The sequence below is a fragment of the Myotis yumanensis genome, unplaced genomic scaffold (assembly GCF_028538775.1).
Source record: "Myotis yumanensis isolate MYYU_CA2020_CCGP unplaced genomic scaffold, mMyoYum1.0.hap1 SCAF_1, whole genome shotgun sequence".
NCBI lineage: Eukaryota > Metazoa > Chordata > Mammalia > Chiroptera > Vespertilionidae > Myotis > Myotis yumanensis.
Window position 1 is genome coordinate 69,624,918 of NW_027223752.1, and position 24,098 is coordinate 69,649,015.

The following is a 24,098-nucleotide window of genomic DNA, read 5'->3' on the forward strand; positions in this document are numbered from 1 at the left end:
TTTGTATGGAGAATAATACAATAATTAATAAATAATAATACAAGAATAAACTCTGTGTTTGAGTACTTAAAACTGTAAATCTACTTTTGCCCCATCCTGTATTCCTGCTTTTTTAGAACTGAAGTGGGCTTTGTAGGCATATGTTCAAATGACTCCTGTGTAATTGTGGGCCCATCATATATATGACATGATTTTATATGTATAGGTTGGTAATGTACAGCTCAATTTAAGTGTCTTCCTACCCCTACGAGTGTAAGTTAATACTTTCATGTTTTTCTTTTGGTTATGCTTATTCTGTGCCAGTGATTCATAAGAAAAGCATTAAACAGAGTGACTTGTATTGATGAAAAGACTGGTGATTTGTATTTCTGAGAATATGGTCCTAGAGTTCTTTAGTTTTTTTGAATAATTGATTTAGACATTTTAGATGAATTCAGGGATTAGATTGAAAAGAAATATGATTAAGAACAAATGAAGATTTGTCTCTTTTTATTCTTCCATAGGACATGTTCATTCCATCTCCAAGTTTGGAAGAACAATCAAGTGATGGAAAGAAAGGTGGAGATTTGCATAGTTCTTCTTTGACTGTTGAGTGTTCTAAAACTTCAGAGACTGAACCAAAGAATTCCACTGAGGATCTTGGGCTTTCTTTGACAGGGGATTCTTGTAAGTTGGTGCTTTCTGCAAGTGAGTATAGTCAGTCCCCAAAGATGGAGAGTTTGAGTTCTCACAGGATTGATGAAGATGGAGAAAACACACAGATTGAGGATACTGAACCCATGTCTCCAGTTCTCAATTCTAAACTTGTTCCTGCTGAAAATAATAGTATCCTGATGAATCCAGCACAAGATGGACAAACAGAAGTGAATCAGAATGCCGATGAAACAAAGGGGAATGACACAGAAACCAGAGACGACATTAGCATTTTAGCTGCTAGTAGCAAAGGTAGAGAAGAGACTGTAGCAGAAGATGTTTGTATTGATCTCACTTGTGATTCAGGGAGTCAGGCAGTTCCTTCTCCAGCTACTCGATCGGAGGCACTCTCTAGTGTGCTAGATCAGGAGGAAGCTATGGAAATTAAAGAACATCAGCCAGAGGAGGGGTCTTCAGGGTCTGAGGTGGAAGAAATTCCCGAGACTCCTTGTGAAAGTCAAGGAGAGGAGCTAAAAGAAGAAAGTATGGAGAGTGTCCCATTACACCTTGCTCTGACTGAAACTCAGTCCCAAGGGTTGTGTCTTTCAAAAGAAACCCCAAAACAAGAATGTCAGGAACCTATGGAAGTTGAAACCAGTGTGATTAGTATTGATTCCCCCCAAAAGCTTCCAGTCCTTGACCAAGAATTGGAACATAAGGACCAAGAAGCATGGGAAGAAGCTACTTCAGAGGACTCGAGTGTTGTCATTGTAGATGTGAAGGAACCATCTCCCAGAGTTGATGTTTCTTCTGAAACTTTAGAGGGAGTGGAGAAATGCTCAGATTCCCAGTTGTGGGAGGATGATGCTCCAGAAATAGAACCATGTGCTGAGAATAGAGCTGATACACAGGAAGAAAAGAGTGCTGAATATGAAGGAGATCTGAAATCAGTGACTGCAGAAAAGGAACATGTACAGGCTGACTCTCCACAGCCTCCCGTAACTTCAGTGGGAGAAGGTGATGCTCCAAAGCCTGACCGGCAGATGCAGCAGACCCAACCTCAAGAGAAAACAGATAACTCGTTACCAGAAGACTCAAAAATGGCTAATACAAAGCAGCTAGAGAAGGCCTCAGCCCACACCTCACAAAGCTTCTGTGAAAGCTCTAGTGGTGAGTGTGATTGTAAATTGTTCTGTGTCTCCAACCATATTACAGTTTGGAATGGGAGGTAAGAGAGAACTACATGCTTATGTCAAGGCTGAAAATTAACTTGGATTTATGTTTATGAACAGCTAATAATGGGAAATTAAAAAATTTGGGTTGTATTCTTTTGTAACTGTAATTATGTATGGAATCAGAGATCATTTAATATTTACCAGCTTTATGACTTAGGAGTAATCAACATGATTTTTATTAATATGTAGAAATTATACCAATCTGGTGTTTTCTACTAAAGTCCCAATCTTGCTCCAAATTTTTATATTTTGACAGTTGCCTTGAAGTACAGGATCTTTTTTGATTATGCAGTAAAGAACTCTGTTAATGAATATGCTGTTATTGGTTGTTTCCTCTTTATGGGTATTAAGAAAAGTTTCTTAATTTGGCTCAACATATATACATCTTAAATCTTAAACTGGAAAAAGATATTAGTTTGTGCCTTTTGTCTATTTTCTGAAGTCCAGGAAATATTTGTAGAATATTATGTATGACATTAGCTGAGGGACACCCCCCCCACCCCCTGTGCATGAATTTCGTGCACTGGGCCTCTAGTATATAATAGGTTAATAATGATCATCGAAGCTAGATATGTCTTATGCTCTAGCTCTAACATTTATTGGCTTACTTTATGGAATATCATCCTAATTGGTCGTTAATGTCAGAGGCAGACTGTTAGGATATGCTGTTTATGGGTGGCATCACCCAATATAGAAATTCTTATATATTTAACTGGAGGCCCTGAGCATGATTGTGTGCATGGGTAGGGTCTGGCCAGTCCACCCTGATGGGGGCTGATAGGGCTGGGCCGATGGAGGGGAGGGGATGAGGGAGGTTGGCTTCTGGGCCGGCTGGGGGGAGGGGCCATGGGTTGTTGGCCAGCTGGCCGCGTCCCTGATCGGGGTGGGGAGGGCTGATCAGGGGTGGGGCCAGTTGGGGGAAGGGACCATGGGAGGTTGGGGGGGGGGGGCTGATGAGTCCCTAATCGGGCTCATTGGCCGCCACAGTGAGTCTCATAGTGACCAGTCGTTCTGGTCGTTCCGTCATTCTGGTTGCTGGGCTTTTATATGTATCGATTAGCTGGCTTTAAACCATTGAAAGAAGTGACCAGGTCTTCTCTTGAGAACAAAAGATGGGCTTTATATTGTAACAGAAAGTTAGAAGTAAGAGAGACCTTACTGACATTAAATGTTTTAAATTTTCGTTTAGACTAATGAATCTCTATAAAGTCTTTAGTAATAAGGACAAACTCCCCACTCAGATGGCCTGACAATGGATATTAAGTTCCTTTTGTTTATTCATATATTTTTTAATGGGTTGCTATGCTGGCATACATTAGATAAACCATCATAATCTGGGAAATCAAGAAGGGACTTGATAATTTAAATAATGAGGGTGTGCTAAAGCTTAGAAAAAGAATTGAATATGTTGAAAATTCCAGTAAATTTAAGAGGATGAAATATTATTTTGCAGAATTTGGTGATGATTTGATTAAATTACCTATGTCAGATGAGTGAACAAAAGCAGAGAAATGGGAAAGCATTTGGAGGACATTGAAAAGAGGCTTCATGAAGATGAATAATTTAAGATAGAGTAGAAATGTAGGCTGCTACTAGTTAATTGAATGCTCGTTAAAGAGTTAGCGATTTATATTCTAGTAGAAACCTTACAGTTTTGACCAGGAGCTAATGTGTTCAAAGCCATGTTCTTTAGGAAGATTGCTTTGGTTGCAATGTGCAAAAAGAATTGGGGGAGCCCTAACCGGTTTGGCTCAGTGGATAGAGTGTTGGCCTGCGGACTGAAGGGTCCCAGGTTCGATTCCGGTCAAGGGCATGTACCTTGGTTGCAGGCACATCCCCAGTAGGAGATGTGCAGGAGGCAGCTGATCGATGTTTCTCTCTCATTGATGTTTCTAACTCTCTATCTCTCTCCCTTCCTCTCTGTAAAAAATCAATAAAATATATTAAAAAAAAAAAAAAAAAAAAAAAAAAAAAAAAAAAAAAAAAAAAAAAAGAATTGGGGGAAGGGGGAAAGTTAAGGCAGAGAAAGTAATTGATAGGCTGCTGCAATAATCAAGGAATGAGGCATTGAAGACCAGAGAGAGATGGTGTCAGTGCTGCCTGTAAAATACTCAATTTTCCATTAGGTTGTACTAATGCAGTTACATTATTGGTGTTAAAATAACTTCATAAAGTTTTATCTAGTACCGTGCAATGGAAACAAATACTTTTAAGCACTTTTTAATGCTTCACGTTATATTTATATATTATGGTTTGTCGCATAGAAGGATTTTCAAAAGTCTGTATGGTCAATCATAATATGAGAGATAGATAGTTCCTGTGAAGAGAGCAGGCGGTTGTTCTAGGAATGAAAAGTTCTTTTTTTTTTTTTTTTATCTCAATATTTTATTTTATTTTTTAATTTTTTTTTTACATGTCAATAGTGGAACGATCCACCCCTTTTTACTTGCAAAGGGTGAACAGAAAGCTACTATATTTTTCTAGGACACTTACAAAGAGTTTTCTTCACCTTAAGAAGAAACTGAATAAAAGTAAATGTCCACATGAAAAGTTCTTTAAAATAAATCTTCGGAATGTCTGATGCTTTGTAAGATACTTGTTTTTTAGTTTCTATATCTTTTCTCAATTCTTCTTTAGTAACGTAAAGGGCTTGCTTTTTAAGGAGCTGCCAGAGAATGAATGCTTCTCTACTGACCCATTCCTCTTTTTCCTATAACTATGGTGGAATTCTTTGCCATTTAGATGTGATGTTGAAATTCTCCACTCATATTCTTCACAGTTCCTTTAGCTGAGCATATATATTTTTCACCCTTTATTTCTAAAGTCCATTCATTTTCTCTTTTCATCCCTTCAGATTACTAATTCATTTTCTCTTACATATAGATGTAAGAGATATTTTTGTTGTTGTCTTGTGATTTTTGAGGAAAAACAGTATCAAAGTGCTTGATATTAAAGGTAATAAAGGATAGATAGGAATGGCCCGGCCGGTGTGGCTCAGTGGTTGAGTGTCAACCTATGAAGCAGGAGGTCATAGTTCAATTCTCAGTCAGGGCACAGGGTTGTGGGCTCCATCTCTAGTGTGGGGTGTCCAAGAGGCAGCCAATCAATGATTCTCTCTCCTCATTGATGTTTCTATCTCTCTCTCCCTCTCCCTTCCTCTTTGAAATCAGTAAAAATGTATTAAAAAATAAAGATAGGAGTGGAGTGGGAAAAGATGAAAGAAGAAAATGTAATATAATAAGAAATGTATTTGTTCTTCATCTGGTTCCTGCACAGAGCTCCTAAAACCCTGAAGTGAAAGGAATATCTTTTGTTATTTAGAACAAGCCCTTTTAGTCACAACTGGGTTTGTGCTGAGTGATTTAGGGTAGATCCCTATATAGCCTCAGGATGGGGCTGTTCACAGTGAAGACTAAATGATGATGATGATGATGATGATGACGATGATGATGATGATGAGATTTTGTTAAGACTCACCTGAGGATATTTTTCCATTGATTTTTAGAGAGTGGAAGGGAGAGGGAGAGACAGAGAGAAACATCCATGTGAGAGAGACACATCGATAGGTTGCCTCCTGCACGCACCCTGACCAGGGCCGGGGAACCTGCAACCCAAGTACGTGCCCTTGACTGGAATTGAACCTGGGACCCTTCAGTCCACAGGCCAACACTCTATCCACTGAGCCAAACTGGCTAGAGCAAGACCCAGCGATTATTAAAGGGTAGAACTTTCAACTCTACCCCTTGACTCCTGGGAGGAGAGGGGCTGGAGATTCAAGCTCTGCAAAAACTCTTTTTTAAAAATATTTATTTTTATTGATTTCAGAGAGGAAGAGTGATAGACACATCAATGATGAGAGGGAATCACTGATTGACTGCCTCCTGGACACCCTACACTGGGGACCGGCCCGCAACTGGGCATGTGCCCTGACCCGGAATCGAACTGTGACCTCCTGGTTCATAGGTCGATGCTCAACCACTGAGCCATGCAGGCTGGGTGCACAAAAACTCTTTAAAAAAAAAAAAATTTTTTTTATTGATTTCAGAGAGGAAGGGAGAGGGAGATAAAAAAAACATCAATGATGAGAGAGAATCATTGATCAGCTGCCTCCTGTATGCCCCACACTGGGGGTCGAGCCCGCAACCCTGGGCATATGCCATGACCTGGAATTGAACCGTGACTTCCTGGTTCATAGGTTGATGTTCAACCACTGAGCCACACTGGCTCAGCTCTACAAAAACTCTTGAACAAGACTTGGTAAGCAACCTAGTAGGTAAATGATCCTGGATGGTATCTCATCCCAGTTCCACAGAATCTCCTGCTATCAAAACCTCTGGACCTCACCCTGTGTACTGCTTTATCTGGCTGTTAATCTGTGTCTTTATAATAAACTGGTAAACGTAAGTAAATTTTTCTCTGAGTATCCTGAGTAGCACCAGCGGATTAATTGAACCTAATAAGGAGGGTATGGGAATCTATAATGTGAAGCCAGTTATAGTACAGGTAACAACTTGAACTTGCTACTGGCATCTGACGTGGGGGTGGTCTTGTGGGACTGAGCCTTTAACTTGTGGGATCTGATGCTATCTCCAGGTAGAGAGTATCAGAATTGTGTTAAATTTAGGACATCTCAGAATTTTCTCTTGTCAAAGTTTTTTGTATTTTGACATGTTTTATGTTTACATTAGTTTTATTTATTTATTTATTTGAAAAATATATTTGCGTTGATTTCAGAGAGGAAGGGAGAGAAAGATAGAAACACTAATGATGAGAGAGAATCATTGATTGTCTGCCTCCTGCACACCCCCCACTGGGGATCAAACCTGCAACCTGGGCATGTGCCCTTGACCGGAATCGAACCCGGGGATCCTTCAGTCCGCAGGCCTACACTCTATCTGCTGAGCCAAACCAGCTAGGGCTGTTTACATTAATTTTATAATGACTAACCAAAAATGTGTATACTGGAGTGCTCATATATGTGAGACTTACTGTTGTGCAGAGATGTTGATATGAATATTATTACTGTGGCTGTGGCCGGCAAACTGCGGCTCGTGAGCCACATGTAGCTCTTTGGCCCCCTGAGTGTGGCTCTTCCACAAAATACCGACTTCTGCGCATGGGCCACGAAGTTTCAATCGCACTGTACGTGCGCACCCGCACGTGGTATTTTGTCTCACTGGTCTAGAGTGAATGCTGGTCAGTATTGCTGAACCATGAAACCCATAGATTTCTATGTTAGAACCAATGAGTATTTTGAAGTACTTTGGCCCATGAGATCCTTTGTCATCTCTTTGAGTAGATTGTAAATTACAAGTATTACCATCAGACTTCAACTAGAGGATGTTACAGATTGCTAAAGCTGATAAATTAACTCCTTGGATTAACATTGCACAAAACGAGAAAGCCTAGACTTGAAACTACCCAAATTTGTATTACTGAGAATTCCCAAATGTACTATCTTGGAGCTCAGATGTTCCTATGTTCGCATGTTCCCCAGACCCTCCAAACTTGGGCTTCCTCTATTTGCCTTTCTTTGGTTGTCCACTTTATGTCAGTCCTGTTGTTGATGGCTGTAAAGAAAGTGGAGAGAACAGTAGGAAATTGGTTGGGAGGCCTGTTGAGGGGGGTTGGGAATGAGGCAGAATTTGGGAAAAGAATAATTTAAATATTTCTTGCAGTTCTCTTCACTTTTGCTTTTTTTTTAATACTTCTGTTTTGGTTTCCTTCTTGTTTATTTATTTATTTTTTCCTCCAGAAACTCCATTTCATTTCACTTTGCCTAAAGAAGGTGATATTATCCCACCATTGACCGGCACAACTCCACCTCTTGCTGGGCACCTAAAATTAGAGCCCAGGAGACACAGTACTCCTATTGGTAAGTGAGTAAAATGTAATGCCATTTAAAGCAGAATTTCTGAGATAATATTTTTTATGCAAGTGATTTCTTTTTTTTTAAATTTTTTTTTCTTTTTTTCCCTTTATTGAATAAGATATTACAAATGTGTCCTTATCCCCCCAGTGTCCCCTTATCCCCCCAGTCCTGCCCTCACCCTCACCCCCTGTTGTCCACATCCATCACTTATGCTTATATGCATGCATACAAGTCCTTTGGTTGATCTTTCCCCCTCACCCCTACCCTCCCCTGCTTTCCCTCTGAGTTTTGAGCATCTGATCGATGCTTCTCTGTCTCTACATCTGTTTTTGTTCATCAGTTTACGTTGTTCATTATAATCCACAGATGAGTGAGAGCATGTGATATTTATCTTTCTCTGACTGACTTATTTCACTTAGCATAATGCTCTCCAGCTCCATCCATGCTGTTGCAAATGGTAGGAGTTCCTTCCTTTTTATAGCTGCATAGTATTCCATTGTGTAGATGTGCCAAAGTTTTTTAATCTATTCATCTGCTGATGGGCACTTAGGCTGATTCCAATTCTTTTAGATCTGAGGAGTTGAATCTTCCTCATAAGGTTGATTTTTGTCTTAGGAAGAATAAGGTTGTGATGTCTGATTTCATGAGTTCACTCCCAGGTGATAGTGAGTGGTGATGAGAGGAAAGAAAAGGTAGAAGGAAAAAAGAAAAAAAAATTCCAAGGATTTTATTCTATTATTTGCAAGGCAGTGAAATCTGAGTGCTAAACAATGATATAGAGCTCTTATAAGGAAGGGAGTACAGGTAGGGTAGAAGTATTATTAATTCAGTACCCTGGCTGATCAGTCTGCTGCTTGACAAGGCAAGAAAACATAGATTCTCCTTCCCTAAAGCAGCCAGTAATCTACATTAACCTATTTTTTCTCTCTAGTCAGTGCTGGGAGGTAACAATCATGCCGTCTGGAGTGTCCTGCTACCTATGCCTCATGCTGGCATTGGCTGAGGGCTCATGCAGCATCCTTTGTCCAGATGCAGAAGTGGAACTGAATCCTGTTGCTCCTAAGACCAGGTGTCAATACTAGTGTGTAGTTGTTGATACTTGTGACAGGATCTAACCTAGGAACTCCCTTTCAATCCTGCAGAGCTGTGGAGCCAAACAGGCAAATTGACAACCTTGAGTTATTGTTTTTTGTTTGCATTTTAGTGTTCTTTCTTTCTACCTCCTGCCTCTCTTCTTTCAGATATTAGCAACTATCCAGAAAGCACCACAGCAACCAGTGATGTCATGTCTGAAAGCATGGTGGAAACTAATGATCCTATACTTGGGAATGAAAAAGAAGATTCTGGGGCTGTCCCAGAAATGGATGATAAATTGTGTCTGAGAATGAAACTGGTCAGTCCTGAGGCGGAGGCGAGTGAAGAATCTTTGCAGTTTAGTCTGGAAAGTAAGTTTATGTTAATCTTGGGTAATTAGTAGCTCCAGATCATCTGGGAAGTAGTGGTTATATTTTTTCTAGTTATACTTTTATAATTATAAATGTATTTGTAAAATATTATTGTCATATATTTAATTCTTTGCTTTTGGTCAGTCACTGTCAATGTTACTGAAGATGCTCCATTTTATTTTATTTCTTTATTTTAAAATATATTTTTATTGATTTCAGAGAGGAAGGTAGAGGGAGAGAGAGAGAGAAAGAAACATCAATGATGAGAAAGAATCATTGATTGGATGCCTCCTGTACAGCCTCTGCTGGGGATCGAGCCCGCAACCTGAGCATGTGCCCTTGACTGGAATCGAACCTGGGACCCTTTAGTCCATAGGCCAACACTTTATCTACTGAGCCAAACCAGCTAAGACAAAGATGCTCCATTTTATAATCTCTATGGTTCCGGTTGTATCTCTGTATTAAACCTGTGTTGATATTAAGTAATTGGTTTCCATATTCAGAAACAGTTCAGAAGAGGGTAGAAAATTTGAGATTGTGGATTCACATTGTAGGTTTATGTTGACTATTTCCCACATAAATTGCAAGTTATTTGGTATGGCTAAAATACAGAGAAGGTACAAGGGAGTGGCTGTAAGGTAGAGACCAGATTCTGAAAGGCCTTTTATATCATGATGAGAAGGTGAAAAATTTTAGGCAAGGGAGTAATAAGACTGGCTTTGCTTTTTAAAAAGGATCAGCTGAGCCCTGGCCTGGTGACCCAGTTGCTTGGAGTGTCATCCCATACACCAATTCCCTTTAGTACATACCTAGGTTGTGAGTTGAATCTCTGGTTGGGGTACGTATGGGAAGCAACCAGTCCATGTTTCTCTCTCACATCAATGATTCTCTCCCTCTCCCTCTCCCTCTTCCCCTTCCTCTCTTTCTAAAATCAATAAACATATCTTCGGGTGAAGATAGATAGATAAGTAAATGAATAAATAAATAGATCAGCTGAGTGTTTCAAAACTTGGGCTTCTATGCATCATTCCTTGCCTTGCCCATTTCCTGTTCTTCTGCCTGGCAAACTGAGTCTTTAACCAGGAATTGGGGTCATTAATAGTGGGGATGGAGATAAGGGATGAATTTGAGAGGTAGATAGTAGAATAGGGACAACTTGGGACCAGTTGAATATAGAAGTAAGGGGGAGGAAAAAAATACCAGATGATTCTACATCTGTGTTTAGTTTTCATGATAGCACTCCACATAGATATCCTTATTTCCATTTTATTGATGAGAAAACAGACTAAGAGAGATTTTAAGTTATATATCTATGGTTACAATAACTGGTAAGAAGTAGAGCTGGAGTTTGAATCATATCTGACTCCAAAGGTTATACATTTTTTTACTAAGCAGTTTGTAAATGCAGTTTAATGGAGTTAGAAAAGGAAGAAGTCTTAAAAGAGATTGTAAAGGAACATTCAGAGAAGTTGGCTAAGAGAATATAAAGCCATGGATGGCTATGGGGAGGAAAGTTACAAGAAGAAAACAATGTCAGATGCAGAAGTGAGGTCTAGTAAGATATTTCTGAAGTACATTGGGTTTGGCAGTTAGGATCCATTTGGTGACTCTAACAAGAACTATATCAGTATAGTGGTTTGGATGGGAGCTACTGAATGTAATTGAGGCATGATGGGAGAAGAGGCAGCAAATGTATTCTTCTTTTAAGAAGTTTTTGTTAAATATGGAAAGTTAGAGGGAAATGCAGGATTAAAGGAGGTTTTTCATTTTTAGACTTAGAGGTTAATCAGGTATATAGACTGAATAGAAATATCCAAAAGAGAGATGGATTAAAAGTGAGGGAATAGGGGAAATAGTTGATGAACCAGGGCCCTGAGGGAGTTGTGAGGGAAAGCTTTCAAAGACCACTAATAGCCAGGCCGGTGTGGCTCAGTGGTTGTGCATCGACCTATGAGCCAGGGGGTCTCGGTTTGGTTCCTAGTTGAGGCACATATCCCGGTTGTGGGCTCGGTCCTCAGCGGAGGTGATCGATGGTTCTCTGTCATCATTGATGTTCTGTCTCTCTCTCTCTCCCTTTCTCTCTGAAATAATAATAATAATAAAAAAGACCACTAATAGAGTGAGTAAACTTGAATAAGAGGGATTTTTCATTCTTTGAGAACAAAGAAAAATTTTACCTAAATAGATTTTCAGTTCTTACTGTACACCAGGCCTTTTACATGTACAGCTCACTAAATCTCTTGACAAACTTGTAAAGTTGTGTTTTCTTTGAAGATCCCATTATTATCTACATTTTACAGTTGGGGAAACTGAGGCACAGGCCAGTTGAGCACCTTTCTTAGAGTCATACAACTATTTAATGTAGTACCTTAATTAAAACTAGTTCCAAGAACCAAAGTCCAGTTCCAAATTACAGTGCTATTCTGCTTCTCAGTGCTTATTGGTTTGAATCTTAAGAACCTCAGTAGAAATTAAAGTATTACATGTTTCTATCCTTATCATCTTTTTTGAAATCAAGTCGAACTTATTAAGAGAGTATGTGGTAGCCTTGAATTGTTAGATTTGAGATTACAATTGGAAAGAATTTAAATGAAGCTAAATGTTAAGGATGACCATATTACTACTTGTCAGATAATAGGAGCATAGGATCAGGCACCATACTCAAAATTTCACTCCTCTCATCCTCACAACAAACCTGTGAGGGTGGTCCTGTTTTATCTCAGTTATAGGAGAGAAAACTGACTCAGAAGATGGAGGAGTTTACTCCCAGGTTATACTACTAAGTGCTGGAGCCAGAGCCTGAGCCAGGTTTCTGTTTCAGAGCTAGGGCTTTAACCACTGAACTTCAGCTGCCTCCTTGATAGACTGTTTAGATTATGTTGGGTCATGAAATTGTAGAAATGTTTAAAAGTATTTGTTATTTTTTTCTGAGGCTGGAATAAATTGTCAGTGAATAAATTTTAATCCCTTGATATTAGTAACATTACTTTGAAAATATGGGATTCTTTTCAGTATTATTCTTGATTCTTTTTCTTTTTTTAAAAAAATCCTCACCCAGGGATATATTTCCTCATTGATTTTTTTTTTTTTAAAGAGAGAGGAAGGGATTGAGAGAAATAAATATCTGTGTAAGCCCCAACATGGGATTGAACTGCAACCCAGGCATGTACCCTGACTGGGATTGAACCACAACCCTTTGGTGCATGGGATGACATTTCAACCAACTGAGCCACCTCTTTTTTGAAAATGTGGTTTTTCAATTATCTGTCTCCAAAGAACTTTAGGAAGAACTTGAGTACTTTCTATGTGTGGGTTCTCATAAAACTGCACACTATTTAAAATTTGCATCCAAAGACTTTTTTTTAAAAATAATTTTATTGATTTTTTACAGAGAGGAAGGGAGAGGGATAGAGAGTTAGAAACATCGATGAGAGAGAAGCATTGATCAGCTGCCTCCTGCACACCCCCTACTGGGGATGTGCCTGCAACCAAGGTACATGCCCTTGACCGGAATCGAACCTGGGACCCTTCAGTCCCCAGGCTGACGCTCTAGCCAGTGAGCCAAACCAGCTAGGGCCCAAAGACATTTTCCTACATAATTTATCTTATTAAACTTTTCTTGTTTATTTTAAATTTATTTGATTTTTAATTTTTATAATTTTTAATTTGATTTTTAAGTAAGTATTTTTAAGTACATATTTTAAAAATTCTTGTATGAGACAAGATAGTTGAGATTCATTTTTAAATGTTACTGCTTCATTCTGTTTCTGAACAAACTGATTAGTCATCTGGAGGAAGTTTGAAAAAAATTTATTGATAGAAGTGAGAGAAACTTCTACCACCTCTCAGTCCCTTTCCTGGCCGGCAGGCTCCAATCGCCTGATGGCGAACTGGGGGTGGGTGGCAGGGGATGAGGGTGGCACCAAGGTCCCTGCCCTGCTGGTCGCCCCACACACAGAGGGTGACCTGCAGCGGGGGTGGGGCTGGCGAGCAGGCAGGAATGGCTGACCTCTTTCTTGGTCCCTTTCCCTGGCCATTAGGCACTGATCACCTGATGGCAAACAGGGAACCGGGGGTGGGTGGCGGTGGGGGGCAGGGCTGGCTGTGGACAGCCGGGAAAGATGGCCCTAATTGCAGGTCAGGCCTAGGGACCATACCTGTGCACGAATTTTGTGCACCAGGCCTCTAATTAAACTATAAATCTTTTTCTGTTTCCTTATTATCCTTACCCATTTCTTTTTGTTATTTGTTGCAAATACGTACTAGTAGAACAGGTTTTTTTGGTGTAATATTAACTGAATTCTCTTTTTCTTTCCTTTCCTTGCTTCTGTTTTTATTAAGAGCCTGCAATTGGTGAAAGAAAAAATGGATCTTCTGTTGTTGCTGAGGCTGTTGCCAGGTAACTAGAGCTGGTTGCTATTTAGAGGAATTCAATATACAAAGCCACTGTACTGCAGGGAAGATGATTTATCAAGAGAGGAATGAAACTTAAAATATAACTCCAGCATAAAGGATTTAAGAATGTGTTGAATCTAATATAGGCTTTCTTAAGTCTAATAAAGCTTTTGCTATACTTAGAACTAAGATATTTAAAGGTGTTTTCCTTTCTCCCTTTTGTTCATGTGGGACAGTGTCCTTTTTTTTTAACCTTTTTCTGTTGTTGCGACTGAGATTGTTGTTGCTTTGGTGAGGCAATGGAGGGTTTAACAAGAGATAGGCTTAGACCTTGTTCCTCTGAGACCCTCTACTCAGCCGCAGCCTCAGGCCATTTTCTCTTCTGTTTGCCAAATTTGCTACTGTGTTGAACTGTTATTTTTGCTTTGTCATGAAGGCTGTAATGCTTTGAGCATGAATATGACTCCATCCGGAGGCTCTGGTGGGTAAGCTTTGCCATCTGGTGGCTGTGAGAGTAAAATTGTTTTATTGGTTTCTGGCGTGAAAACAGTAGCAGCAGTTTGTGAAATATAGGTGAGAATTTTTAAATCAGGCCAAGCAGGTACTATAAATAAGTAAAGCGGGCTAAGTGCAAGCCCTTGAAGTGCTGAGGATGACGGCCAACTGAACACCAGCCCTGTTTGAAAGGCTGGGGAGGAGGACAGTCCGGGTTCAACTCCTGTTTGGTGGGTCAAATAAGGCCTATGTGTGGACTAAATTGACCTTCAGTTTCAAGTTTCTGGCCCCTGTCTAAATCCTTTGATGAGTACTTAGCTATATGTTAGAGAGATTAGTTGCACTCTGGGCTCTTACATATTTAATCTGAAAAATAGGAACCTTAGGGTCCTTACAAGGTTGAAAACTAATGATATGTAGTCTTACAAGTTGAAAAAAAATAGTTTATTCTTGATCTCTTTGGTTTTAACAGAATTGCATACTAGATATAACTTGTTATTGGTCTGTACATGTGCCCATTGAAAGGGACCAGAATATGCTGCTGAAGCTTCCCAAACCCTTTGGGAGGGATGTAGGGTTGGGAAAATACTTGAGGCACATGATTGGATTGGTGGATCATAGGATGAGGAGAAATTCATTGGTATTGTTGTGAAGCAAATTTTGTATATGAGAATCTAAATTTTAAAAGTGTTTGACTATTCATTTTACCATTGGGTGAATAATAAATCATTTAAAGTAAGCTCTGGAAAAGTTTTTTTTTAATTTATTAATTTTCGAGAGAGAGAAAACATTGATTTGTTGATCCATTTATTTATGCATTCACTGGTTGATTCTTGTATGTGCCCTGAACTGGGATTGAACCTGCAACCATGGTGTATCGAGACAATACTCTAAGCCAGTGGTCACCAACCAGTGGTCTGCGAACCACTGCTGGTCCATGAGGTCCGGAAGGTTGGCGATCGCTGCTCTAACCAACTGAGCTGCTGGAAATCCTACCATTTGTGACGGAATGGATGGATCTGGAGATTATTATGCTGAGTGAAATAAGCCAGTCAGAGAAAGTCAGAAACCATATGATCTCACATGCGGAGTCTAATGAAGAAAATATATTGACAAAATAGAAACAGAGGCATGGATACATGGAACCAACTGATAGCTGTCAGAGGGGAGGAAGTTGGGGGGACTGGATGAAAGAAGGTGAAGGGATCAGCCAAAAAACATATATATATCACACATAGACACAGACAGCAGTGCAATGATAGCCTGAGGGAGAGGGGGTAGTGGCTAGGTGGAGGCTGGCAAAGGGGAGGAGATGGGGGTGGAAAGAGGCTTTAGTGCGATGAGGGGTGCTCACCGCAGCATGCAGATGATGTTTATTGAATTGTACACTTGAAACCCATATGGTATTGTGAACCAATGTCACTCCAATAAATTCCACTAATAAAAAAAAGAGGTAAGCTCAGTTAGAATATTTTAAATGCTCATTGCTTCCTCTGTATTTGGGTAAAGCAGTACCACTCTCTTTTTAATATATTTTTATTGATTTCAGAGAGAAAGGGAGAGGGAGAGAGATAGAAACATAAATGATGAGAGAATCATTGATTGGCTGCCTCCTGCATGGTTCCACACTGGGGATCGAGCTCGAAACCTGGGCATGTGCCCTGACTGATGTCGAACCCATTACCTCCTGGTTCATAGGTCGACACTCAATCACTGAGTCACGCTGGCCAGGCAGTACCACTCTTTTTTAAACGAAGTGTCATCTGTAACTGGGCTCTGTAACTTGCTATCATCTTCTTTCTCAGACATGTCACTGTTGAAGGTTTCAAACATATACAAAAGTAGAGAAACAGTGTAATAAACACTGTATATTCATCACCCAGTATAAAAAATTACCAACTCAGCCCTGGCTAGTTAGCAATTTAATTGTTGAAGAAACGGGGCTTTATGTCTTATAGAGTTTTTTTTACATTTCTGGACCTTGCTGATTGTGTATTGTTGAAAGTATTGCAGATGTCCCCCTTTCCCCCCGCCACTGACCCCTCCACTCTGCCCTCACCCCCCACCCCCCCTCTGATGGTGTCTTCATGGTATTTAATATAGTCCTCTGTCCACCTTATTTCCTGTAAATCTTCCTTGAGAGTTTTTAATTATGCTAATATGAAACAAATACTCTGAGAGTCTGAGTTTTGGTGTAAGGCAGTTTGGAGTTTTGGATGCAGAAAAAAATATTTTATTTCCTCTGTACCTAAAAGGATAATCTTCAGAGGTATATTTTGTTTCAAAACTAACACAGTATATTGCTTTAATTTATTATCTTAGTCCCCAGAAGGCCATGTCTTTGCTTAGCTGTGTCTGCGAAACCCAGCAAGAGGATGAGGCTCAAAGTCAGGATCCCTGCTCCACACCCACCAGGTGAGCATTATTTTCACAACATCTTCTGGGCTGTATTTATATTGATTCATAAAATGGTGGTACCAAAATTTAGAATATAGTGCTACTATTTTGGAACTTGAGTTTACTTTTTTATCTGAGGGACTATAGCATATTCTAGATGGATTTATAAAGATTTATAGTTATGAGAAGTTTTTGTTTAAAAAAAAAAAAAATATATATATATATATTTTATTGATTTCAGAGAGGAAGGAAGAGGGAGCGAGAGATAGAAACATCAAGGATGAGACAGAATCATTGATCGGCTGCCTTTTGCATGCCTCCCACCGGGGATTGAGCCTGCAACCTGGACGTGTGTCCTGACTGGGAATCGAATTGTGACCTCCTGGTTCATAGATTGATACTCAACCACTAAGCCACGTTGGCCGGGCTATAATCATGAGAAGTTTTATTAAGTAATTTATAGATATAGATTTTTGTCTTTATCTGCCAGTTCTAACAATTTGAAATGATTAAGTCTTCATATATTTATAAAACTATTATCATTTCATATTTCCAAGATTTATTCTCTTTTTCTTAGGTTTGGAAATGTTTATTTTTAACAGACTTTTAATTTCCGTTTAGTTTCCCATAGCAAAACTGAGATAATGCTTAACATCCCAGATTTAAAAAATATATTTTATTGACTTTAGAGAGAAAGGGAGAGGGAGAGATAGAAACATCAATATTGAGAGAGAATCATTGATTGGGTGCCTCCTGCATGCCCCCCTACTGGGGATCAAGCCTGAAACCCTGGCCATGTGCCCTGACTGGGAATTGAACTGTGACCTGGTTCATAGGTCGACGCTCAACCACTGAGCCACATCGCTTGGGCTTAATATCCCAGATTTAAAGTTTGTCGGACCTGATGGAATTAAGATTTTTCTATAATTTCTTTACTCCATAATTTCTTAGAACAGCTTTGAAGCAGAAAAAAAATTTTTTGATTTACAAAATATTTCTTTGCTATTGATATAATTGAAGAGTATTTGTTTGGAATATATGAGTCCTATATTTATTACAGGGAAAGAAGTAATGACAATGAAAATAAGTTTTTATTTTCATCATGATATATGATATCTGTCATCTCTGGAATTTAGTGATTTTATAATTAGAGAATATAATGTTTGTCACTGGGTATCTAATAGTGTTATTTGCAGCATAATTTCTGTATTCTTTATTGATAGAAATATTTAGAAGGAACATGTCAGTGCTTTTATTGGGCATTCTGATGATTAAATGTGAACTTGTTGGTATTGTTGGGAATCAGCTAGCCCAGATTATATCCTCTATTACATCAAGAAGCTTGTTGGGTGAAATGTCACTTTGTGTGGTTCCAAAATTGGTGTGGTAATGGCCAGCAATTACTAAATTTATCAGTGGCATTGTATTGCCTGTCTGTTTTATTAGACTGTCTTACAATAGGCCCAGCTGCTGGGGATTTTGTGTAGCCTTGATAGAAAAAGGGCCTGCAATCCAGCTGGATTTGGCTTCAGTTGCTCTACAGACAGATGTACACTGAGAACAGAATGGTTAGAAGTTTGTTAAATATGGAGATTTATTCTTCTCTGTTTCGCTTAGGATTAATTTTGCCCAGGCTTTTTCTGCTAGAATTTCTTAGCATCAGTTTCTAAATCTGGCATACAGTGACCAGAATAGAATTGTGTAGCTGGAACTAATGAAGAGAGAGGGTGTGGTCCTTCTTACAGTATATTGGATTTCTCTTGTCTTCTAAAACTTTGTTCTGGTGCTAAAGATTTCTTCTTTTTTGTTTCTTGGGACATTAATATATACATTCATGGTAGATATTTCTCAGTTGCTTTATTTTGTCTACAGAGTTTATGAACTTGTTAGGAGTGGGCAACACTTTTTGGAGTATGTGTTGTAATTAAGCTTTTGGTTTTTACCTGCTGTTCTATGTTGGTCTTAATCAGCAAATCTTGCCAATCAAGACTATATATATCATCCTGGGTGGGAAATGACTATGATTTTAACATCATTTCATTTGACTGATGCTAATATGAGAATTATAAATACCAACATTCTAATATTTGATAGGAATCTGCTATATATTGCTAATATTGCAATGAGACACATTTAGTCTTTAGAGAAAGAAGAATTCTTCTGATTAACTCTTTTGGGGAAAAAAAAGCAACCTAATATTTATCAATTAAGAATTAAATGTCTCAAATAAAACAAGGCTTTGCTTTAAAAGTGAATATCTGTTCAGAAGTTCTATCCTAAATAAGCAGCTTATGAAGTAAAATGTGTAGTAGGCTTGTTTATGTTTATGTTGGGAAACACTGGTAATTGAATTATTAAAATAGTTAATCCAGTCATGTCCCATCTAGTTTTTGACTCACTTTCATTATTGCTTAGCTATTAATATGTTAGTTATCTTAAAGATTCAAACATGAGTATTCAGTTTATAAAGAAGATGAATTGCATCTCCTTAATTGCTTTGTCTTATGCAACTAATATTGATTGAGCATGTTTTATACCTAGTACTGTGCTAAATAATCTATTCTAATAAAAAGGTAATACAGTGGGGCCTTGACTTACGAGTGTCCCGACTAACGAGTTTTTTTGAGATACCAGCTGTCTCTCGGCCGATTTTTTCCATTGAGTTGACAGAGTAATTTTTTTTTTTTTTTTTTTTTTTTAATTTTAATGCTTTTTTTTTTTTTTTTTTTTTTTTTTGTATAATAATTTTTATTTCTTAAAGTATTACAAAGAGTGTTACATATGTCTCCTTTTTCCCCCCCATGACATTCCCTCGGCCCCTACCCCCCCGCCCCCCCCCGTCCCGTGTCTTGTGTCCATTGGTTAATCTTATATGCATGCATATAGGTCCTTCAGTTGGTCTCTTAATCCCCCCCGCAACCCTCCCCAGGCTCCCCATTGTAGTTTAACATTCTGTTCAATGTTGCTCTGCTTCTGTATCTACACCTGTTCATCAGTCCATACTGGTCCCCTTTATTTGTCCCAGCCTCACTGGAGCAGTCTCAACCTCACCAGGGCCGTCTGAGCCTCACCAGGGCCGTTTCAACCTCACCGGGGTCGTCCCTACCTCACGGGGGCCGTTTCAACCTCACCGGGGTTGTCCCTACCACGCCGGGGCCGTTTCGACCTGACTGGGGTCGTCCCTACCTCACGGGGGCCGTTTCAACCTGACCGGGGTCGTCCCTACCACGCCGGGGCCGTTTCGACCTGACTGGGGTCGTCCCTACCTCACGGGGGCTGTTTCAACCTCACCGGGGTCGTCCCTACCTCACGGGGGCCGTTTCAACCTGACCGGGGTTGTCCCTACCACGCCGGGGCCGTTTCGACCTGACTGGGGTCGTCCCTACCTCACGGGGGCCGTTTCAACCTCACCGGGGTTGTCCCTACCACACCGGGGCTGTTTCAACCTGACTGGAGTTGTCCCTACCACACCGGGGCCGTTTCAACCTGACTGGGGTCGTCCCTACCTCACGGGGGCCGTTTCAACCTGACCGGGGTTGTCCCTACCACGCCGGGGCCGTTTCGACCTGACTGGGGTCGTCCCTACCTCGCGGGGGCTGTTTCAACCTCACTGGGGTCGTCCCTACCTCACGGGGGGCCGTTTCAACCTGACTGGGGTTGTCCCTACCACGCCGGGGCCGTTTCGACCTGACTGGGGTCGTCCCTACCTCACGGGGGCTGTTTCAACCTCACCGGGGTCGTCCCTACCACACCGGGGCCGTTTCGACCTGACTGGGGTCGTCCCTACCTCACGGGGGCCGTTTCAACCTCACCGGGGTTGTCCCTACCACGCCGGGGCCGTTTCGACCTGACTGGGGTCGTCCCTACCTCACGGGGGCCGTTTCAACCTCACCGGGGTCGTCCCTACCACGCCGGGGCCGTTTCGACCTGACTGGGGTCGTCCCTACCTCACGGGGGCTGTTTCAACCTCACCGGGGTCGTCCCTACCACACCGGGGCCGTTTCGACCTGACTGGGGTCGTCCCTACCTCACGGGGGCTGTTTCAACCTCACCGGGGTCGTCCCTACCACACCGGGGCCGTTTCGACCTGACTGGGGTCGTCCCTACCTCACGGGGGCCGTTTCAACCTCACCGGGGTTGTCCCTACCACACCGGGGCTGTTTCAACCTGACCGGAGTTGTCCCTACCACACCGGGGCCATTTCAACCTGACTGGGGTCGTCCCTACCTCACGGGGGCCGTTTCAACCTGACCGGGGTTGTCCCTACCACGCCGGGGCCGTTTCGACCTGACTGGGGTCGTCCCTACCTCGCGGGGGCTGTTTCAACCTCACCGGGGTCGTCCCTACCTCACGGGGGCCGTTTCGACCTGACTGGGGTTGTCCCTACCACGCCGGGGCCGTTTCGACCTGACTGGGGTCGTCCCTACCTCACGGGGGCTGTTTCAACCTCACCGGGGTCGTCCCTACCACACCGGGGCCGTTTCGACCTGACTGGGGTCGTCCCTACCTCACGGGGGCCGTTTCAACCTCACCGGGGTTGTCCCTACCACGCCGGGGCCGTTTCGACCTGACTGGGGTCGTCCCTACCTCACGGGGGCTGTTTCAACCTCACCGGGGTTGTCCCTACCACACCGGGGCCGTTTCGACCTGACTGGGGTCGTCCCTACCTCACGGGGGCTGTTTCAACCTCACCGGGGTCGTCCCTACCACACCGGGGCCGTTTCGACCTGACTGGGGTCGTCCCTACCTCACGGGGGCTGTTTCAACCTCACCGGGGTTGTCCCTACCACACCGGGGCTGTTTCAACCTGACCGGGGTTGTCCCTACCACGCCGGGGCCGTTTCGACCTGACTGGGGTCGTCCCTACCTCACGGGGGCTGTTTCAACCTCACCGGGGTCGTCCCTACCTCACGGGGGCCGTTTCAACCTGACTGGGGTTGTCCCTACCACGCCGGGGCCGTTTCGACCTGACTGGGGTCGTCCCTACCTCACGGGGGCTGTTTCAACCTCACCGGGGTCGTCCCTACCACACCGGGGCCGTTTCGACCTGACTGGGGTCGTCCCTACCTCACGGGGGCCGTTTCAACCTCACCGGGGTTGTCCCTACCACACCGGGGCTGTTTCGACCTGACTGGGGTCGTCCCTACCTCACGGGGGCTGTTTCAACCTCGCCGGGGTCGTCCCTACCACACCGGGGCCGTTTCGACCTGACCGGGGTCGTCCCTACCACACCGGGACCGTTTCAACCTCACCGGGGCCATCCCAGCCTTACCGGGGAAACAGGAAGTTTGGCCTTCTGTCCCATGCCGGCGGCTCCCCACTAGACAAAATCTCCAGGTGTTCCTGGTGGTTGCACATCCAGCGCTCCTGCCCTCCACCAAGTGCACAGACTGCCTGTCTGCTGTCCCGCAGCGCCCCACCAGAGACTGGGACCAGTGGGCATGTTTGTGCGCTTGCTGGTACAGCAGTTCCACAGTGCCGGCCGAGTCAAGCCCAGCCCTGGCCGGCCCCGGACCCGACTCTGCCCCCCGATTGCGTCCCTCCCAGATGCAAGGAGCTGAAATCTGCAGCCTGCTGGGATGGGCTCTGTACTTGGTGCTTCAGCACATCCTACTCAGTCTCTATGCGCTTCTTTCTATGCGAGGAGTTGAAATCTGCAGTTTGTTGGGTTGGGCTCTGTACTTGGTGTCACATCCTACTCAGTCTCAATGTTCTTTCTCTCCTTCCAGTTGTAGAGCTTCCACTGGGCCAAGTTTCCCATGGTTCTGTATGATAGGTGTTTGTCTGATATTTGGTAGTTTCGATGTTGTTGTGCGAGGTAGCACACACAGGTCTCTTCCTTATGCCGCCATCCTGGTTCTCCTGGGTCTGCTTCTTGAGTGTGTCTCTCATGGCTGCGAGCAGTTGAAGTCTGCAATTTGTTGGGATAGGCTGCAAAAGCGCAGGTGGGTCTTTTTGTGCACCTGGCACAGCTTGGATGGGGATGTAAATTGATTAAGGCTGAGACTCAGGGAGTCGCCATGGCGGAGCAAATAGCACTGGCTGAGTCTCCGCGGCCCCTTGACTCTCTGCCAGGGCTTTGTGTCCCCCAGTGCCGGCGAGCAGCTGTGCAACAGAGTCTCCCTCGCTTTCTGATGGCTGCAAGGCCGTGCTGCCTCTCCCCGTAGGGTCTGGTGCTTCATGATCCCGCCTGAACCAGCTCAGTGGATTTGAAAGTTTGCAGAAGAAGGCGCTTCTACTTGTGGGTCCGGCACAGCCCAGATGGGAATGTAAATTTCGTAGGGCGGGATCACAGGGAGTCGCCGGGGCGGAGACTCAGTGGCCCCTTGCCTATCCAGGACACCAGGACTTTGCGTCCCCCAGTGCCGGCGAGCAGCCGAGCGCCAGAGCCTCCCTCGCTTTCTGACCGCTGGAAGGCCGTGCCGTCTCTCGCCTTGGGGCCTGGGGCCTCAGAGACCCGCCCGAACCAGCTCAGTGGATTTGAGAGTTTGTAAAAGCACAGTCATTCCCTCTTGTGCCTCTGGCAAAGCCCTGAGGGTAGGGCGGGGTCACAGGGAGTCACCAGCATGGAGGAAATAGCGATGGCGGAGTCTCCGCGCCCCTCGCCTCTCCGGGACACCAGGACTTCTTGTCCCTCGGTGCCGGCGAGCAGCCGCGTATCAGAGCTTCCCTCGCTCTCCGACCACTGCAAGGCCGTGGCCGCCTCTCCCTGTGGGATCTGGGGCCTCAGAGACCCGCCCCGAGCAAGCCCAGAGGATTCGAGGGTTCGTAAAAAACCGAGAATCCATTTGCAGCCCGCGTGGCGTGTGACTGCGTACCTCTGGTTTTGGTGCCTCCGTAGCTCCCACTCAGTCTCACTGCGCTTCTTTCTTTTCCTCCAGTTGTAGATCTCCCACTGGGCCAACTTCCCCATGGTTCTGAGTGGCGGTTGTTTACTTCATAGTTGATAGTTTCAATGATGCTGTGAGAGAGCAGCACACACAGGTCCGCTCCCTACGCCGCCATCTTGGTTCTCTCTGACAGAGTAATTTGAGTTAACGAGCTCCTTAACGAGCTCGGTCTCGGAATGAAACTTGTAAGTCAAGGCCCCACTGTATGCTAATTAGACTGGACGTCTTCTGGACAAAGCCACTGTGGTGGGGGCCGAGGCAGAGGCAGTGAGGGGCTATCAGGCTGGCAGGGGAGAGCAGTTAGGGGTGATCGGGCCCGCAGGGGAGGGCAGCTAAGGGGCGATCAGGCTGGGAGGGGAGCAGTTAGGGGGCGATCAGGCCAGCAGGCAGAGGTGGTTAGGGGTGATCAGGCTGGCAGGCAGAGGCAGTTAGGGGCAATCAGGCTGGCAGGAGAGGGCAGTTAGGGGGTGATCAGGCAGGCAGGCAGAGGCAGTTAGGAGGCAATCAGGCAGGCAGGTGAGCGGTTAGGAGCCAGTGGTCCTGGATTGCAAGAGGAATGTCCGACTGCCGGTTTAGGCCTGATCCCGAGGGGTCCTGGATTGGAGAGGGTGTAGGCCGGGCTGAGGGACTTCCCCCCTCAAACTCCCCCCCTCCCCTGCATGAATTTCGTGCACTGGACCTCTAGTTTTTAAATAAGATCACTTATAAACATCGTTAGAGGTAGGTGTTACTCATC

General features: G+C 43.3%; 1 protein-coding gene and 1 non-coding gene across 4 annotated transcripts in view; one reads left to right on the forward strand and one right to left on the reverse strand.

The window, feature by feature from the left end:
• Nucleotides 1-24,098, forward strand: part of TP53BP1 (tumor protein p53 binding protein 1) — a 104,201-nt gene that overhangs the window by 48,641 nt on the left and 31,462 nt on the right. For all 3 annotated transcript variants that reach the window (XM_070423789.1, XM_070423783.1, XM_070423799.1), the window contains exons 12-16: nucleotides 504-1,803; nucleotides 7,624-7,743; nucleotides 8,982-9,185; nucleotides 13,527-13,584; nucleotides 16,398-16,490. In XM_070423789.1, coding sequence (XP_070279890.1) covers nucleotides 504-1,803; nucleotides 7,624-7,743; nucleotides 8,982-9,185; nucleotides 13,527-13,584; nucleotides 16,398-16,490 — 1,775 coding nt within the window. The remainder of the gene's footprint in view (nucleotides 1-503; nucleotides 1,804-7,623; nucleotides 7,744-8,981; nucleotides 9,186-13,526; nucleotides 13,585-16,397; nucleotides 16,491-24,098) is intronic.
• Nucleotides 4,280-4,410, reverse strand: LOC139001400 (small Cajal body-specific RNA 24). The gene has a single exon (XR_011469992.1). It is a non-coding gene; the product is annotated as a small Cajal body-specific RNA 24 (non-coding RNA).